Source organism: Etheostoma cragini, chromosome 11 (genome assembly GCF_013103735.1).
Source record: "Etheostoma cragini isolate CJK2018 chromosome 11, CSU_Ecrag_1.0, whole genome shotgun sequence".
Taxonomy (NCBI): Eukaryota; Metazoa; Chordata; class Actinopteri; order Perciformes; family Percidae; genus Etheostoma; species Etheostoma cragini.
Window position 1 is genome coordinate 20,593,996 of NC_048417.1, and position 20,768 is coordinate 20,614,763.

A 20,768-nucleotide genomic window follows, 5' to 3' on the forward strand; every position below is an offset into this window, starting at 1 on the left:
AAACCTTGAATATCTGGATTCTGTATACACCAGCACTTAGGAAGTCAGACTCTTTTTTTTTCTCTATATGAAGTTTGAAGGCGTGACTGTGCCAAATGCTATCAGTATCCCAATTTTTACACTTGATTGGAGGTACAATTTGATAGACAAAATGGTGCATAAACATGCCAGCCAAACCTTTTGAACATTTCATTTTGTAACCTTGCATGCAATGCAATTCCTCTGATGTCTGCTCTATTGAGCCATAACAATTTTGCAGCTATTTCAACAAGTCCACCAAAAAGTAAAGAAAAGCAATTATTCCGAGGAGGTGTGCATTGTTGAAAATTGAGTTGAAAAATAAACATTTTTTTCATGCAAAGCCAAAAACAATGACTTTGGCCTTGCTACTTTTAATTAAATACAAAATAAAGTGCATAAATTCAATAGAGCATGAATTGACAGCAATTTATTGATGTGTCAGTGACGCATTCTATGCTGACTGTATGTCACCAGCATCCCTATACAGAGTTTGAGTATGTGTATCTCTGAACAGACTGTTGATGTGATTAAGATGTGTTTAATGTATGTATATACTGGTCTTACCTCAGCCACTCTTAAAATGATAGGCTGCTTAGGGAGGGTCTACAACTTGTTTCCATTAAGCAGTAGTACAATGTAAAATGTTGACATATACAGTAGCTGTTACTGCATACTTGCTAAATATACAGTAATCAGCTCTACAAGTAGTACAAAAAAACCTACCCAGTTAAAGAATTAGTAGGCCAGCTTCTGCAATAGCTTATCTCAGCTTTTTGTCTTTTTGTTCAGCGGTACACCTTAATTATTATCTGGCTGGGGCAGCAAGTCTTCAGCACCGTTGGCAGCTTCAGCTTAGAGTAAGTAGGGAGACCATAGACTGTGGGACACCCTGTCTGTCTACTTCTGTCAGCCAAGGTTCCACAGTGAACACATGTAATTGTGCTTACATTTGTTGGAATGGGTGGTTCTCCTGGGATTCTGTGAATGGATCAGTTACAGCCTGTGGGCATAATGTGACCTAAAACAGGAGAAAGAGTAGAAATGTCTGCAATGCCAATATGCAGTTTTTCAATTTATTTCCCTTTCACTCTCATAGCAGCAGGGGAATGGAGCACATACATGTTTCTGGTCTCAGCTTTTTTTTTGGCACTAAGGGATTCTCTACATTTGCACTTGGAGGTCTATAAAATTAATCACCACCTCCACAGAGACCCCAACCTAGTGAATCAAGCTCTTAGTGCCACAGATTTCTTTTTGCTGGTGTTATGGGGTTGCTCAATATTACAGTGAGGGTGTTCTGAAAGTTAGAGTTTTTACACACGTAACACGAGCACAGAAAGGGTCGCACCTCCCCAGCGGTTTAAGCCAGCGAACAAGAGAGAGATTGATTTTTTTCATGCATCTAAGTTGCTGATACTACAGCACAATGAAACTCTGATTGGTCTACAGAACATATTTGAACTACCAGCCAACAAGTCAGGTTTACACACCCACAGTTTTGAACACATGGGTCTACAAAAATAAGTTCAGATCATCATACATTCTCACGTGGTAATGGTTTGTTTAACCAAAGTCCCACTGATGGTCTGTGTCTTCTAAAACAGCCGGAAACGGAAACATTGCTGTTGGGTTACCACAGAGGGGCTCTGGTCAGCCCCCCCTTCCAGCTGCAAGAATCGGCCACCTGCAACGGAGTGCCTGCATGAAAGTGACATGCAGTAAGATACACAAAGACTGCGGAAACGATGTACAGACTTAAAGAACACATGAGAACATTTCTTTTAAGTGTTTCTGAGACTGTTGGAGCTAAATACATTACACTGTACACACAAGCACTATAAATAAACCAATGTCCTGTGATTCGGTGATCCATTTATTCAGTTCTGTAAAACACATCTTCACTGTAATGTTCTTCTAAGAGACAGAGATAAAAATGAAGTTCTTGCATAGACTCCTATTGGACGAATCCCCCCCCCCGGCCTCGCTGTGCGACCCCCAGGTCTGATGTCATTCCCAGTTTTGTAACGTTAGGCATCCTCAGCATCCATCACGGCTGTGGTCAGGTCATCTTCCTCCCGCTGGTTGGTGACAGGTTCACCATCACTCTCAGGCTCATTTACGGGTCTTTGATGAAGTCTCCACACAATGACGTTTAGGTAGTAAAAAACTTTTAATGTGTGATGCACCCACTGGCTGAATAGTATCACCTGTTTTTGCTTCATTGCTTTTTTTTTCTGAAAATAAATGGTTTGTTTTATTTATGTATTTATTTGTTTTTTAAATATAAATGAACACATTATTGACCTTTTTGGGGGTGCTGAGGGGCTGTTATGGGATTCCTAGGGGTAACTAGAACAACCCCAAGCCCCTCCACTACTTAGCCTGGTCTCTAAAATCCCAGTCCTGCATTTGTACCAATGCCATGATAAAGTGGGAAAACAAGTAGAGGAAACATGCAAGGTCAAAATTCTCATTAAGGCCAGATGGGGACACTGAAGATGTACAGTGCAGCTAATACAACATTTTGTCTAGTTTTAGTTTCTCCTTCTCGCCTATAGGGGCTTTTAATCCCTGTGCATTTATGATTATGTCTAGAAATAGGTAATGGAAAACCTTGTCTACATAGCAAATTTACTAATCCTCAAACCTCATTAGGTGAAGTCTAATATAGGCTGTGCCTGTTCCTCTACATTAAATGTGTGTTTTGTATTCACACTGGAAGGGAAATATAACATAAATTAGCCAAGGACATGTTTAATCAAGAGTGTGGTTTATGATATTTTAATGTCTGTGTCCAAGAATATATGTGAGAAAAAGTTCTAGAGCATTAAGTGCCCCTTCATCAGTGCCATGTACTAAGAGGGCTGGGACCGGAGGAATACAGTCTGTTTCTGCTCTGTGTGCTCTATTCCAGTGTCTCGTCCCCAGCTGTAATTAAGATGGAAAGAAAATGAAGAGTTCACACTGTCATATTCCTTTTCATGTTTGAGGCCAATGTCTACAAACCCGTGCTAACAAAATATGTTGGAAGAGCATAGTGACAAGCTTTTACTCAACTCAATAAATATGGCCTAAAAAGCACCCAGTTGTACCATTAGCATCCGTCCATTTACTTTCTTTACTCACTCACTCTCATTCAGAGTCCTAGAGGGCCCCATTACTGCAAAGTGAAATAAAAAATGTAATGCACTGTTACTCATTTAGACTACATGAGGTTCATTTTACATTTTAAAATGACTTAATCTATTGTATTATCATAACAGTGTCTTCGGCTTCTTAGTTTTCTTAACTGAAAACTGAACCATTTGTCGTCTTTATTTTCTCTACAGCAATGCTTTAAGGCAAAATGAATTTAGTTAGGTGTTTTGTCAAAATAATGTCAGTGTTGAAGGCAGACTTAAATTAAATATGTTTTACCTATTTCAATTGCTGCGGTCATCCTACAGTCACAGAGTTTAAACAATAACTGTTGGATGAAAAAGTATTTTCTTCTGTTATGTGTTTTTTTCTTCTTCTGTGAAACAAATAGGGAAGCATTTAAAACACGCTCTCTGGCTTCCAGTTTGTTTAGGTAGTACAGAAAAGTGCACACAACTTTACATTCTGGAAATTGGACCCAGAACACTGTTCTTACTAGTCTTATTGTTTAGCCAACAATTACGATAGAACTGCATTGCAAAAAAAGTCAAATATATTTAGTCACTACACATTTTTTCATCACAACTAACCATATTGTGAACTGTGGTCTACTGAGTTTAGGAAATTTGGTTAGCCTATATACTATAACATTCCAGGCATGAATTGATTTCGATTCATTTCTATACAATAGTAAAGTTTACAATCTGCAGTAATTTTATTCAAAGTTGCATTGGGCCATGGCTGCCAACTTTTTGTAAAAACAACAACATAAAACCAAATTATGGATTTGACATTTTCAATTTTCAACTGATTTATTTATTGGTAACCCTTTTTCCAAGGAATAGTCTGATGTTGCATTAAACGGGTCAACCTTGTGTTCTGTAAATAATTTCAGTAAAAACTCTATTTAAATGAACGACAGAAGAAAGGCCATGATGACGTTACATCCTGTCATTTGTAGTTTTTACATCCGGAAGGTGGGGCTTTTGTTGCAGGAGCGGTTTGCTTTTGGAGAACCAATGCCCCGAAATGCTCTGTTAATGCAGTCCTCAAGATAACATCAACCGAGGAAATACAAATCCTGCTTTGGTAAGGCTTCAGAAATTTCTTAAATGAGTGGATTAAGGGGGTGTTTTCTTGCACGACTGTGTAAGAAGAGAGTTACAAAGTACCACACCTGTTTTAATGAAGCACGAGCGACCAATGGACCCAGTGGGGCGACCGTTTAAAACAAGATGCGTTCAAATAAACTCTTAATAGGATTTCCTTAACAAGTTACAATGGCTGCTTTAGTGTCGTAGTTTGGGTGTCATGTATGCCTATGTTAAATTGGTATAACGCTCACATTAGACGTCATGTGAATAATCGTTGGCAAGTAATATTCAGGTTAGCTAGCGGTTTAGTTGTCGGTCACTGTTTAACGTTACTGATGTGGACAAGATTTGCATTAATTGTGTGGGCACTCCGTCAATTTGCCTTCAATGTTTAATGTGTGTTCATGAATTTAATAACCGTTGTGGTGCTGCTGTATGTTTAGCAAAAACGGTAGTCGTATTAACAAGGTCTATGTTTATGAGCTTTTGTGTTGATGGTCAGCTGACGGTAAACACTAGTTAGCTATTGTAAACTCAAGATTTAGCCTAGCTATGCTAGCGTTAAGTTGACAGATGTAGCTAGCTAGCTAACGTAGGTATTGTCTGTGGGTTTAGTGAAGCTAATATTATGCTTTATTAGCTCGTAGTTAAAATTAACCGTTGTAATGTAGTTATATTCCCGTCAGGATTTGCCACAACGAGTTTGTTCTGAAAAGTTTTTCCATTGAGAAGATGACACACCCAAGCTGGCTCTTGGTTTCTTCGGCTAACGTTGTTATGATCCTAACTGTCAGCAGAAAAACAGTGGGACTGAGTATTTTTCCACCACACCATTTGGGCATGTATTAGTTCATTCTATGGGGTCTAATGCAGCCAGGTATTGTCACATATTATTTCCTCTATGACCAATCTACCATATGAAGAGGTAAATGTCTTTTACTACATAAAGGCCTAAATAGTACCGTTTTTTATACATAATATATACCGTTATATTGGTTCTGGATAACCAACGTGCATTTGGTGTTGAGTAGGGACTGCTAATTGTACTGATGCTACATTTTACAGATGTGTGTATCTAACGTTTTCAACTCTTATCAGACGTTTTTTGTTAGCGGAGACAGGTTGAGGAGCTTATGGGTGGAATAGTTTTGGGAAAGCAACACACACTTATTACATCAATAATAATAATAATAATACTTTTTGGTATCAGGGGAAAGTGATATCATCATCCAGTTTCATGCATCTCAAGGGTGACTACGGTCTCAATCAAAAGTGTAAAAAGCTGCAGTATATTAAAACGAAAAGGTAAAAGTGTCTTATAGTGTGTGGATTAGCCAACTTCTTCATTATTTTCTTAATAATTGGACTTAGAGGTTTGTTAAGATTACATTTTAAACCACTGATCCGCTTGGGGCCTCTCCACATGTCTGAATAATTATAGTTTTGTCTTGTGGTCAAGTTTGAGGTAAACATTAAATCTCAGACTACACTTTTATTAGCCAATGAGAGCTAAGTACTAATACTGCATCCTAGACCACTGCAGGTTGTGTGATTTAAAACTCACTTCGGTATAACATCAAGTCTAATCGCCGGTTACGTGATTGGCCGCCACCGTCGGACATTCGATTGCGACTCAAATGTTGAATATGTCTTAACTTTTTTTTTTTTCAAACGTTTTTTTCCCGGCAGTCCCCACCGCCTCAGCCTAAATGCACTACCCCCAATCAAAAGAATGGGAAGACTTTTTCCGGACTGCCAGAGGACAGCTGTAGGCTATGTGAACCCGGTCTTGTGTAAGACCACAGTGTTGCTCACCGCAGCATTGCTCTGACGTGGAACGTAAAACCTGCGCTCAATCTCAAAGGTTGTTGTACGCTACACATTAGCTGCTAGTCAAAAGCCTTGGAGAATAATACACAGTTGCATTGAGATCACAGATTCATTAGATCATTGTTGTGTAGGGTGTGTTGCTGAAACGCCTAGTTAAGTGAAATTAGCTGTTGCGTGTGAGGTCTTCCACTATTCCACGCCTGAGTGTGTCCAGAGGATTGTTGAATGGTTCAACCTGTGAGTCGACCAGTCAGCAAGTGTCACTGAATATCAGTTTACACGTCTTGTTTGACATGCTCAGACCCGCTCAGAAAACAACCCATGAGCACGATGCTGATTCCAGCTCAATTTTAGCCTGCTTTGGGAAATCAATTCAGGAATTGTTTTTAGTCTTGTATGGCTCAATCAGTATCCTGCAGGCATTTTTTTTAACTTTTTTTTTTTTTAATCTGATGCAGACGGTTTTGTTTTGGAACTATTGATGGCTGGTATTTTTTATAACTAGATCGTCCGAGTGTCTAGTGTTTTCCCCACCATAGCATATAAATTACTTAACTACGTTAAAATGTTAAGAAAACTGCCAGAAACAACATTAGTTGGTTTCACAGGAAGTGAAATCTCTACAGTTAAATTAATTAACTAAGAAAAAAATAACTAATGAAATAAGTCCAGGGCTTGATTGACATTGACCCACAGTGTAGCGACTCACTGCAAACAACAGCGCAGCTGGATTGTAATTGTAATTTTGGCACAGATTGATTTCTGCATAGTTGTAGACCGATTGCAAGAAAAACGACGTTAGAGGTGGAGAAAGGTCTTGTAATTGAGACTTTGCCGGCCTTGCATTCCTCCTCTTTCTCCATTAAGACTGTCTGGGTGTTTATCCCTGTAGTTCCAAACATGTTATTTTTTGACTTGAATTTGTTTTGTTAACGGTAATCCCTCCTGTTTCATATTACTGTGACTTATCAGACAAGCATTTTCTGAAAGACTTTCCCTAATTTTGGACCCAACCTAGTAATCAAAGAGAATCTGCTGTTTTCATTTTCTGATGAGGTTCCCAAATAACCTGGTTTCGTGGTGTGTATTAGGACAGGAGTCGGAAAACCATCAGCTAATGATTTTGGCAGCGGAAATGGAGTGAAAGGGCAGTAAACTGGTGTAAGATATTTTTTTATTTTACAAGACCTGGAAAGTGAGTGATTTATGTGCAGCAGATAGTGATGTGGCGTAGCTAGCCGCCATCAATTGTTTGCTTTCTGTCAGCAGGGAAGAAGGAATGTCAGTTACTATATGAACCACGTCTGCCTTGACAAATTAAAATGCTGTCCATTTGGCCATTGCAGATTAATCTGCAAGGAGCTGTCATTAACAGTAATCGGACAAAATACATGTACGCTGTAAATCCCTCCATACTACACATTAAATACCTAGGATCAAAGAAAGAATTAGATCCTAATGTCTGGGAAAGTTTGACAATGTGCTTTTGCTGGGAATTCCCAACTCTTTTGGGTATGTAGTTTTTTATTTATTTTTTATTTATTTTTTTAGGGTGTGTAAATCAGACAGTGTACCAATATATTTCAATTGCATGCTCACATGACTTTCTTAAATACTTTAAGTAAGGGTTACTGGGGGGTTTTAGTCAGATTTTTCTGTGACGCTGTCATGGAATACAAGCCCCTGTATTGTAAACCATGATAGCACCGCAGGCCCCAAGCATAGTGTAGGTGGTATGTAACTGAGCCTATTCTTTTGTCAAGCAAATTAAAATAATATATAGCAAGTTAGAGATAAGCAGTGGGCAGTTGGGAGGAACAAACAGATTTGTTTCTGAATAGATGCCCAGATCTGAACCTTTTTTTTTTTCCAAGAACCAATCCAGTAGATAACTTAAGTAATGGGAAAGAAATGAGTGTCTGGATAAGATCATCAGGGTCGGCTGTTGTTTTTTATAGACTTGACCCCAAAAAGCTTTTTCATCCCAATGTCATCTTGTAGTGCATGCATATGCTTCATAAGGTACCACAACATATAGGATTAGTGAAGACCGCTCTACATTTTCACCTGGACGATAATTTCCATATGAACAATACATCTCTTTTAGAAAAGAGATGTATTAGCTCTGTTAGTGTTGCTGAAGTAAGAAGGATTGTACCACAGAGAGGATTTAGTTCCCCGCTGCCCGGTTTCGTCAAAGGCTCCTCTGTGCACTCTCCTGACCAAGGGTTGTTAGTATGCATTGTGGGATGCTTTTCGAGAACTTCTTTGCTGTATACCTTCTTTTCAAGTAGGCCAAATCTTTTTCCTGATCTCAACTGACAATGACCGTTGCAACTGCCGTATCTTGACTAAACACATTTCGGCGAGGCCTCCGTTCACTGTGGTTTGTTGTTAAGTTTTGCATTATTGGTTGCTCAGTGATAAACAAACCTTAGGATCTTGAATCCCAGTTGCTGTGTGTTACAGATACTCCTTCTTACACTAACCCCATGACTGAGGTGACTCACCAGGTTGTATTGTTTCCTCCACAGTGGGCACTGATTATGACTAGTTAGATGTTCAGAACCAAGGGGGCCAGTCCCCCCTTCACATTTGTTAGAGTACTGATGAAGAACTTTTTCAGTCTAAGAGCAGTAGAAATTGGATGAGACACAACAAGAGTTTTGCAGCTGGTGCTTTAGTGAGGGAGTTTTGTAGTGCTGGCAGCAAAACTATCTCAAACAACAACACATCCTGTTCACCGAGATAGCATCTGTGCAACATTAGAATGTTTAAATTCAACAGCAACTACTCCACCTCGCAATGTTTGGGTTGACTCATTTGACCCACTGATGATGAGAGAAACAGCCGCACGGAGCTCAGTTTGCTCTCAGAAGGTTGTGGGTTGCTTTTTGGCCAGAACAGCCCCTGCTTTCTCCATCAGATGGGGAGAGGAAATCCCCTTACCTCTGTGGCCTCAGGAATGCTGAAAGAGAGAGAGAGTCATCAGGGTCTCTTCCACTGTGGCAATATCTTGAATTCACACACACACACACACACACAATTTCACGTATTCTACTTCTATTAGAGTGGAATCTAGGCACCTTCGCAGAAGATGATTAATTTGGCCGTCACTATGTAAAACTTGGTTTGTCTGTACCAGTTCAACCCCTAGCTCCTGCAAATGGGGAAGAGCATTTTTTTAGTTTGAACTTTTAGTGTCTGTAGTCCTGGCGAACCTTGGAGCATATATGCCAAAATGTTAAGATGAGCAGGAAGGGAATACTGGGCCGTTCTCCAAAGGGACTCTTAATGAATTCCTGTAGCCCACACTGCACTGGTGTCATCCATATTTCAGGAGCTTAGCAACCAGAGTGGTCTGTACCCCTCCTCCATAACTTTACACCCGTTTAAAAAGGACCCGCACCAAGCAGACTCCAGTTCCATATCTGGGTCAGGCCTACATATGAATTCCTCTTTTGCCAATGTCCTCCAATATAATGCTGCATGCAATGTGTGTAACTGCAGCTAGTGGAAATATGGTGGAGCCCCTGCCCTGAGGTCTGAACTTCCTTTTGGAAAAGTTGCACTAAGCACTTTTTTTGCTAAGTATACCTCTTTGCCTCTTCAGTTAATTACCTGTGGTTGCATTATTTACAGCATCAGGATCTGTGTGTGTGTGTGTGTACATGCACACAGGAAAGTATGTCACAGGGAAATAATTTAGACAGGGATCCATTTGCATAATTGCTTGATTTTGGCATAGGTTTCTTCTGAAGGTGTGTGTGTGTGGGTGTGGGTGTATGTGGATATCCTTCCTATGAGTTCTTTCACTGGCCTGGTTGCTGATAACAAAGACAGGAAGATCACAGGTCAGGCTTCCTTGTCGGGGAAAGTGGAACCATGGTGCCACATCCTTAGTAGCCACAGCTGTCAAACTATAGCTGGCAAACTAGTTGTAGGTTAATCATAAGCAAACCCTTGTTACCTTCTGCTTTTGAATGTTGCAAGAATGTGCAAAAGGACATATGCACATTTATCTAGAAGTTGTTTGTATTGGATCTATTTTCATACCAGGAGTTTTTGATTTTCAACTATGGAAATCTTACAGGGCGTGTACCTGGTTTATGTGGGGTTGTTACTGTATCTGTACATTTATATTGAAAACCCTAATGTAAAAACACACAAATCCCCAGATATGGAGCTATGCATTATTTTCCCGGCAGCGTGAATGTCGTCTCTCCTCTGCCTTGTCTGGGTAACTCTCACAGTGCACCCTGGTCTCACTGTATGAGCTGAAGTGAAATATTTATGTTAGGGAGGAGCAGTTTGTGAATAATGCTATGAATCAGCTCAGTGCTCCCATTAGTGTGACATCCCTAAAGGAGGGACTCAGACATTTTGTTTCTACAGATGGAGATAAAATGATGGTGGGAAAGAAGGTTAAAAAAAAAAGAGAGACTGGTTGCTGTGATGTGACAGCAACAGTGTTGGCTCATGTGACAGACAGACCTTAAGGATAATTAGTCAAAGGGTCTGTCACAATCCTTGCTCTATTGCTTCTCTGCTCAACAAGACAATCTGTACATGTATATGATGTTACATAATTGCCAGATGCTCAATTTTTTATTTGACTGTTCATAGTTGGTAGGGAGAGGACTAAATGGGTGTTGGGTTACTGGTTGGTTACTGACCGATACAACACAATAGCCAAGGGTGGAGCCCAGATAACAACAGCGAGTGCTGACACCTACAACTCTGAGTTCAGGATTTGCCAAAGACTGATGCAAGCTGAACGTCATTCATATGAACTTGACACAAGGCAATAGAATACATCTATCGATTTACAATGAAAGGCAAAATGCCAGACCCTGTCTCTGAAGGATCAATTGATTATTAACAAGCCCTACAATGGCTTTGTTAATGGCCGTTATAAAGCGGTGTACCATTACAGTTAAACTTGCCAATATCCAATCATTGTTTATGGTAATGTCCGCTAATACACCTATAAATATTCTTAATTTCTTTGCAATACAATCACAGGTCAAACTCCTACAAGTCATTTAGATATGTGAGCCTGTGGTCAAAGATATAAAAACCAAAATAGCTCTTGTAGACTTGATGAAGTGTTCTGCCAATAGACAGCGACTGATGGCATATTCACTTGTTTTGACTTGTCTTTTAATGAATCTGTGCTTATGTGCCACTCTTGATATAATCTATTTAAAGGCTGTGCAGGTTAAGACATGGCAGGCAGGCACTTACAACTTAGTCAGTTTGCACTATGTTGGAAGTTGTGTCTGACAGAGATAGAATATATGGAAGTCAGGTGAAAGCAATCAACTCTGAGCTTTAAACTTCTGAGGGCAGGGCCCATATAGTGCAGATAGATTGCCCATGGCATCTCCCTCCTTTTTAACAAGGTTAGCACATGACGCCCTATTTTAATGCATTCCTAAATGGCGCCTCGCAATGGAGAATGATAGCTTCATTACTTCTGATCAGCTGCAACAGCCTTTTAATGGCAATTTTTATAAAGTTCTAGGATTCATGAATAGGCTATTTGGCACGTTAATGGGAAGGGTGAGGGTTAGGATTCAAGATTTGTTGGAGCAAAGCCTAGCGCCTTGGCACGGCGAGTTACTGTCGTGGTGAAAGCTGTTAAGTATCAACTGTCCTCTGTCCGCAAACTTGTGTTCTCTCTGTGTAAAGGTTTTTTACTGTACATATCCATATGTTTGCACTCTTGTCATTCACAGGTTGTGTCAAAGAGTATCTGGGTGCAGAGGAAGTGTATGCGTGGGTGTGTGTGCGCATGTGTGTGTGAGTGTGTTAAAGAGACACAAAGAAGAATCCAGTGATGGCTACCGGTAAAAGTAAAAACCTGAGCTCTCTGGCACTGCATAAGGTGATAATGGTGGGCAGCGGGGGCGTGGGGAAGTCAGCCCTCACCCTGCAGTTCATGTATGATGAGGTGAGTCAACACAGCCCTGTAAACAGTTTAACATTGCTACATAATAGAGAAGTCTGGGTTTTAACAATACGTTCAGTTCAAAAGCACCTCTTTGTCTAACCAGTTCACTTTTTATTGTGTATCCAATGTCCTAATCTAGACATCACCTATTTGCTAAACATGTTGACTGGGTCAGCACTTCCTCTAAAAGCTTCACGTGTAAAGCAACGGTTTGTCACACAGAATCATCTGAGAAGCAGAACTCTTTGGAAAAGGGCAGGCACTTTCAAAAAGATACCAGACAGACGATTGGATGGACCATCTCTCTATCATGTCCACCGTTGTTGTTTAGGGGTTGCTTAACAGATTCTTGTAAAATTGTCACTTTTCTTCAGTCCTCTACCTGCTTGACCACAGTGTTATTTACTGTAACAACACTCAATTGAGGTCAGAGATGGTCATGTACCAGGCAGCATAACCGCTGTCTGCTGTCTGATTGCTTAGCAGCATTTTAACCACAGTATCTGGCTACAAATAACTTCTCATGCTTTTACGATTCTCTATGAATGTAAATACTTCTTGTGGCATGTTTTATGCTTTGAAATCTCCAAGGGAATGTATGTTTTCACCCCCAGTTTGTGGAGGACTATGAGCCCACCAAGGCAGACAGCTACAGGAAGAAGGTGGTTCTGGATGGGGAGGAGGTCCAGATCGACATTCTGGACACAGCCGGCCAGGAGGACTACGCTGCCATCAGGGACAACTATTTCCGCAGTGGGGAGGGCTTCTTGCTGGTCTTCTCCATCACAGAGCATGAGTCATTCAGTGCCACTGTGGAGTTCAGGTACTCCATCCTGCCTACATCTGTTTGTGTATGGGCCTGAAGACATGTAAATGGTGCTACCTTAGGCTGCAATTGACCTTTTAGTAAGGTAAATATCAGCCTGTACATGTTGACCAGTGCTAGGGATGTAACGATGAATCGTGAATCAGTTAAACATTGACTTAAATATTTAAATGTGTAAAGATTACAACCGGTTGAGATCAAATGAATCGCAATGCAGTTTTTAAACAGCCTAGGGCATGAAGCTAGTTACCATACAGCAATTAACGTTAGCCTACTGTTAGCTTGTAATGTTAGCTGGCTATAAAACGGTTAAAGTGCTGTCAGCTAAAAGGTGTAGTGTGACTGTATTTTATTTGAAAGGACAATAACACCAGGACACACAACAGTCTGCAGCTAAAGACAGAGGAGACTGCTGCGCTTGGGATCGGCTCTGTTAGACTGTGTTGCGTTCATTCTCAAAATTGTGGAAGGAACACCGTGGAGAATTTTCGATAACAGGCATACCAAGAAACAATGGGTTTTAAACAAGTTTTATGAAATAAACCGGTTTTATTATGTTATAATTTATTACGGTCAAAAAACAATCACTTAGTTACAAAATGGAAACTGGTGGGGTAAAAATGCATCTCTGCTCTGCCGACAGGGAGCAGATCTTGCGGGTGAAGGCGGAAGAGGACAAGATCCCTCTCCTTGTGGTAGGGAACAAGTCGGACCTGGAGGAGCGTCGGCAGGTGTCTGTGGACGAGGCCCGAGGCAAGGCCGAGGAGTGGGGCGTCCAGTATGTCGAGACATCAGCCAAAACCAGAGCCAATGTTGACAAGGTGTGTTCACACACACACACATCACACCCAGTACATTACTATAAATTAATGAATTTTAAAATACAGGAGATTCATTGTATCATAACTATACCAGATTTGACTGTTAAAAAGTGTTCTTTTTTTTTCTCCCCAGGTATTCTTTGACCTGATGCGTGAAGTACGAGGCAAGAAAATGTCGGAAAACAAAGACAAAAATGGAAAGGGAAAGAACAAGAAGAACAAGAAGAGCTTCAGAGAAAGATGCTGTTTACTTTGAACTCTTCATGGACCCCAGCAACAACCCACAATAAATCTGTTAAGTTGGTGAACCTAGCAGAGCCTACTTGCCATTGTCATTCAAATGAATTTTTTTTAAATAGCTGGTTTTAGTTAAGTGTTTCATCTTAAACACGTTTTTTGTTTGTTTTTAATGAATGACATCTGAGTTGCTGTTTCCTTGGAAGATAACCAGTGTTGTGACTGTGACTCAGACTGCAGTGCTTGATGGCTCAGAGTAAGCCAACGACCAAACTGACACTAACTCTGCTGCTCAAGACATTCTCCACTGTTAAAGTTAGCAATTATACTGCCTTTGACTTTGGTTCAGTGTGTTTTACACCAGAAATGTTGAGTCTTTTTCAAGTCAACAGTGCTCTTAATTTCTTTATCTTAGCCTGCATACTTCTTTTCTTCTTTTTACGTCTTTTAGTATAGACCCCTCTGTTCATCAATTTATCACGAACTCTAATGCTGCTGTCTGTCTAATTTGTGATAATTTATGTCATGTCTATTGAAGATGTTGGCCTCATTCATCCATCTGTCCAGACTCTGATCTGTGTAACTTCAGAGCATGTTTGGAATAGCTGGACGTTTTAGATGTTTTCATTTTTGAGCCCTTGAGGCTGCAGTTTTTTGTTTTTTTTGTTCCTCCAAGGATTTGTGATTTTCTGACTACAGAAGAATTAGTGGAATAAGATGACTTGTTGTCAAAGAGGGTTATTTTATTTCACGGTTATCAAGCCTTACATGGTTGCTGCAGTTTTTCAGGCAGACTGCATCTTCATGTAGACATTTTAACATGTGTTAGATATTTTAAGGCTGTGAAAAGAAGGTTGTAATGGGGTTTTCCCAACGTTTCCTTGTTGGTATTATATAGTGCAGAGAGTATTATTATATATTCACATAATCTGGCCCTTCTCACAGTGCAGATTACTTCCTGTTTTACACAACTGTTGATGTTTGGAGTGTGTACTGTGAGACCGGTGATGACAATCCAGGAGGCCATCATGCTTCTGGTCCACAATTGCATTATAATCAATACCATCTTATTACTCTAAGCAGTTCTGATGTTTTTTTTATTGCTTTGTCATTTTAATTACATGCACTACATTGCCAATACCTAAGAAGTGGACTTCATGCTGAATGGAGTCATGCTGGAGATTTTTAAACAGTTTGTGCCAACAAAATCACAAAAAAAAAATCTAACTTATGTTTGTGGATGTACAGGTTTGTATGTTAATAACTGAGAATATATGCATTAACCAGAAAATCCTACTACCTTTTTGTGTGTGTGAAGCTTTGAAGAAGGTGCCAACTTCTTAACTTGTTGTTTAATCAAGTGCTACAGTGAACAAGATGTTTCTACCACTGCCTAAACCATTCTTTGTAACATGTCCTCCCTTTTTCTTTTACTTACTGCTGCTGTGAGTATGCTTCAATCTTTACAGCGACAGTGTTGCTGAATAAATGTTTGTTTTTTTCTCTTTGTAAATACTGGACATTATTTTTTGTTATATTCATATGTCACAAGTTCACACTGAGCAATCCTTTGATTTTGTATTACACCCATAGAAAGATATGTTTCACATTTGATTTAGAATTTTGAAAGCGATTAAGTTGAAAGTGAATTGGTTCAGTGCTGTATATTTCCCTCTGCTGGCGGGTGGAGGTACTGGAACTGCTCAATAATAACCGTACAGTTACTTTGACATTAGCCACTGAAGTGAAATGTTATGGTTGTTATTTGTTTTCCCTTTAGGGCATTCTGTGCCCCAGTGTAGTCAAAAATCCCTGCAGTTACTCATTTTGCATTGATTGTTCCTCTGCCATCTAGAAAAGAGTGCCAACAGCCTGTTTTTCTTGAATTTGACAGTGATATACTACCTCAGTTTTTATAAACCTCCTAGGCTTATCAAACATGGCAGGATGAACCAGTCGCAGGCTTTCATTGCTAAGGCCCCTGGGGTGGCTGGGACGGTGAAACTCATTTCACAACATGAAAACGGGTGACTACATCACCAGGTAGAGACAAAACATATATCACATATTTTTCTTGTGAAAGATGGCTGGAAGTGTCTTCCCTCTGTTATGTAAAAGGAAAGAAATAGCACTGACTTTTATGACTGCATGTCCTCTATGCACAGACCTTTTTCCAAACAGAAAGAGGACTATAATGTAACTTAATGTTATATTCCTGTAGTATTCCTATAGGCTTGTTTGTGTCTCTCTTAATCATAAGTAATTTTGTAGTGACCTTAATCTGCTTTATTTGGAAATCTCCTGCAGAGATCAGGGTTGATGATTGGTTATAATAGTTGTATTAGGAAAAATAATCTTCTGGTTAGACACTATTTCAGCATAAGTCCCCTTTGGTGTCAACACAAATATCCCTCATGGCCTCAAATTAATCGCCTTTTTGTTGGCAGTGCAGCAGCGATAAGACCGTTCCTTCTCTGCTCCTTTGGAGAGAATTGTTTATTCAAGTATTGATCAGACAGGCAGACACCAGGTGAATTCTTTAATTTAGTGGTCACCTTTTTAAATGGCAGAGAAATGTACGGGGACGTAAGCCTGTTACATTACTGCATGCTTTACATGAATTATATTAAATATAAATGATATTACTGGAGAAACCTACCAGGTATTAAAGCGTGTTGCAGCATTTCCACCAGAGGAGCTAAACATGTCACAAGTCTGACAAGCACATTTACCTGCCTGACACTCACCTCTCCGGATTTTTACTCTTCCCCTGCTCCTCTAAGTAGGCAGATTAGGTGGTCCGTTAAACCCGCAGGAAGGCACTTATTTAGAAATATATGAAAGGGCAAAGTGAGCCAGACTAATGACCGATGCAGTGTCACCGGCGCGCTCTCTGGTCTTTTATCATTCTGTAGAGAGGCCCCCGTCCTCTGTGTAACCCTCATTATATCTGAGCTAATGTTGGGGATGAGGATGTTCATGTGATAAAGCACCATCACAGTCCTTCATTATACAGAAAGAGAAACAGACTCAATGGAATTGCGCTCGACCTATAAGATAAATGCAATGGACAGAAAATAACTCCTATTTTAGCGACTGTGCCATATCTTGCTGTCTACGTGGGGCGTCTTCAGAGGGAAGATGGCTTCAGTCTTTGACCATGGGATGGCAGTCTTGGTATTCTGTAGACCCAGTCTGCTGTTCTGCATCATTAGTGTTCTCACAGTACTTTCCACTGCTTCACAGGCTCCTTTCAATGGTGACTCTTGACTGACTAAATGGCACTGAACAAATGTTTTCTAAGCCTTCATAGCATGGTATCCTATCATTAGCAATAACCTCACTTTCATTTTTCTACCATAAAACAACTTTTCTTTGGGAGAAATTAACCTTCTGTGCACATAAAACATCCAAGAAGATATAATATATATGTATGTATATATATAGATAGATATAGATATATAGATATAATTATTATTTTATTATTATATATATCACACATTATACATTCATGTGTGTTCAGTAAATCATTTACTGACATGAGTGACAAAAGAAAATCAAAAACATAAAACCTCACCTTACTACACCAACAATGATCTTTAACACTTAACTGTGACACTGGATCACATAAATGTCAAAGTGGACCATAGTGCCATTGTTGGCAGTACAGCATGTCTGTCATTTAATAACTGAGCAGTGTATTGCTACTGTTATTGCTGTCGGAAATAGAAAGCCAACCTATTTGGACTGCCATGAAACCGCCCCTACTTCTTCTACCTCCACTGTGCGGCTGTAAAAGCAAAACTATGAGCAGGTCCACATTTCAGCACAAAGGCTTGTCAGATGCAAAAAGAAAGATGAGTCTATTTGAAATGTCTTGTTTTTTTTTTCTTTGCAATTCTTGCCTTTATTTATTATTATTTTTAAAGATTATTTTTTGGGGCCTTTACCTATATTCGACAGTATCAGTGGATGGGGAGAGAAAGAGAGGCGATGACACGCAGCAAAGGACCGCAAGTTAGACTCAAAACCAGGCCGCTGCCATGGACTCAGCCTACATGGGGTGCACTCTCTTACTGGGTGAGCTAGATGCCGCCCCCATTCTTGCCTTTTAAAAAGATGGAGGCGCTCCCTCAGCAAACATTCAGTGCAGATTGTGTCTCATGTGTACAGTATCTATGTGTGTGTGTATTTGTGTAACACCTCCAGTGGCCTATCGACAGTACAAAAAAGACATACTGTACAGTACATGTTGAATATCTTCTTAATTACTTAACACTTAAACAATTAGATATCAAGTGTTAATGGTCAAACCAGGGTGTGAATTAATTAGGATTAAATGGTAAAGATTATGTGTGTTCATCCTAATGGGTACATTAATCTTAATGGATTTAGCAATGAGAAATTTTCCATAGTTATTTACCTTAGAGATTTTTCATATATCTATTCTCCCTGACTGATTCTCTTGCTAGTATTTCCATTCTGTCTTACAGCTTGTGAAATAGTTTTATTTGTAAAGCTGTGGAAGGGTATGCCAAAAGTTGCCAGGGAAATTGATTACACTATCCCATGCAGTACATTACATCAGTGCCTTCAGTTGCTGGTGAATTGTTCAATAACGCCCATCCCATCTCCAGCAGACCTTAACAGACCTTCACTAGGACATACAATAACAACCTGACAACTGAAACATTCTGGTGGGAAACATCCATTTAACCTGTCAGAAACTAATTTCTCCAGTAATAAGTGGCAAAATTGTAAAAGGTGCTATAATTACTGTTGTTTGTGATTTACAAAATAACTGTGCTCACTCTACTGGCTCTGTAATTAAGAAAATGCCCACCAAAACCTGCCTCCCAAATTGAGCTACAATGCACCTTCATTGTGGGGACAGTGGCGGATGTTGAATACAGACTGAACTTAATCCTTACACTTTTCACAGGAATGCGTATATGTTGCTGTCCCTTTTTACTAAGTGATCAAGCTTTAAGCAATTTACGTAGTATTCCATTTACGGCTTGTGTTGTGTGGCTGTTTCCTGGGAACAATCTCCTGGTGCACAGGATGTAATGCTGACAATTACCATAAACAGCATAAGCACCACAAGTATATTTGCATTCATCATTATATAACAACATTTGAAATAGACATGTACTTACTAAATGTATGCTGCATACCTTATCTGTTTTTCGGGGGATTAAACTTTTTTTGGTTGAGGATTTCAAGGCCTTCTTGCCATTTGAAAGCAGAATAACAGTGAGAGTGCTCAATATTTTTTAACAAAACCATTAATCCCTTGCATTTAAATGAGTAGTTTTACACCTTGTGTGTTTCATCTTGAGCTTCGGTTCTCTCACCATCTGCAGCCACGCAGCTTCAAACAGGCGGCAGAATAAATAAACTAAATATTGTTTCACTGAACCCTGTTTTTATGTTCCGTTTCCAATTATTCAGATTATGTGGTAATGCCAGAAAGGCCAATCTTTTGTGTTTATGTATAATTCTTGCCAGCAAACTGTGCTGCTTGTTACCCTCAATAGCTTGCATATATGAAGGCCTTCCCTTTCAGCTGATTCGCTCGTTATACAGCCATAGGTAGCTGTAGTCTCTAATTTGTCGTATTTGTCATAGTGTAATTATAGACTCCGTATCCACTGTGGTTAGTTTGATTAAATCCACGGCTGTTGCAGAATAACAGAACTGGTTTACATTGAACTCAGGTATTTGAGTGGATCGGAGTAGGACCTACTATCAGCACTGATTACATGTTGTGACAATTATCACAGAAGAAATGTGTGTTTGTAATGCAGATGTATTATCCTATACGGCTGTGGCTGTGTGTTGATTGATGGTGTATCATGCTGTGGGCCCTATTGCTGCCAGTCTGTTCAGGTCAGCCAAATTCTGAACTATTTGGATCAAGCCTGACTGTGGTTGGGTCTCTTTCTGATTAGGTCTCTTAACTTTTCATTTTGTTGGGTATAATTATGTTCCACATGTATTATTTTAGGTCAGTATGACATTTTGGACCCTTAAAGTAAAGAGACTAGCAAGGAGTAAAATAAGTGGCTGATTATCTTTATAGCAAGGAAGTGGGCGGTGTTGTGCTGCAAATGGTAGATCTCAAAACACGTCTTTATTATTTAGAATCAATATTGTAGCAAACACACAAATCGATAAAGTAACATAAAAACAATTATGCAGAAAAATAATATACTATTAGTATCACTCTTTTCGAAGCCGAGAGTGCAAATTAAGTGCGAGGGAGAAAAAAACAAAACTTTCAAACACCTCCACGCAATCTAAGCTCAACATGTAGGGCTGTGGCCAAACCTGATTAAACTGATAGAAGCAATAATTGCCCCATCTGATGATTCCTGGCAGTGTGCTCTCTGAACAATGATACCACATAACTCATGTCAAAGTGTGGATGGGTAGATTTCAAAGTAGCGAATCATTAAAGGCTATTTATAATAGGGAACAGCGGGATGCAGAAACACTGCTCACATTTATCTGCATGAGGTCTACGGGCAATAATTGCATCAGCAACGTGTGTGTGTGTGTGTTTGTGGTTGTGTGCGTGTGTGCGTGCACCCACCTCAGTTGTAACACATGGCTGTGAGGGTGTGTTATTAGAATCTTCAGCACAGCAGGCTTACTCTAGCCGCAACTGCATCTTTTTGACAGGTATGATGAGATATGAGCATTGTGGCAAAACTGATATTTTATAAAGTCCAGCACCAACTTTAGTTTATTGTAGAGGAGATGCTATGAAATGTGTTTTTGAAATGAAATGCATGAAATTATTATTATTATTATTATTATTATTATTAATATGTCTGTTT

At 39.7% G+C, this 20,768-nt stretch overlaps 1 protein-coding gene and 1 long non-coding RNA gene across 2 annotated transcripts; both read left to right on the forward strand.

The window, feature by feature from the left end:
* Positions 1-4,110: 4,110 nt before the first annotated feature.
* ralba (v-ral simian leukemia viral oncogene homolog Ba (ras related)) lies at positions 4,111-15,145 on the forward strand. Its single transcript, XM_034886121.1, has 5 exons — positions 4,111-4,248; positions 11,825-12,039; positions 12,654-12,862; positions 13,509-13,686; positions 13,820-15,145. The coding sequence occupies exons 2-5, from the start codon at positions 11,926-11,928 to the stop codon at positions 13,940-13,942; spliced, it is 624 nt and encodes a 207-aa protein (XP_034742012.1). The 5' UTR covers positions 4,111-4,248; positions 11,825-11,925; the 3' UTR covers positions 13,943-15,145.
* Positions 9,736-15,436, forward strand: LOC117953266. The gene is made up of 3 exons (XR_004658585.1): positions 9,736-9,750; positions 9,845-9,854; positions 15,242-15,436. It is a non-coding gene; the product is annotated as an uncharacterized LOC117953266 (long non-coding RNA).
* The last annotated feature ends 5,332 nt before the right edge of the window (positions 15,437-20,768 follow it).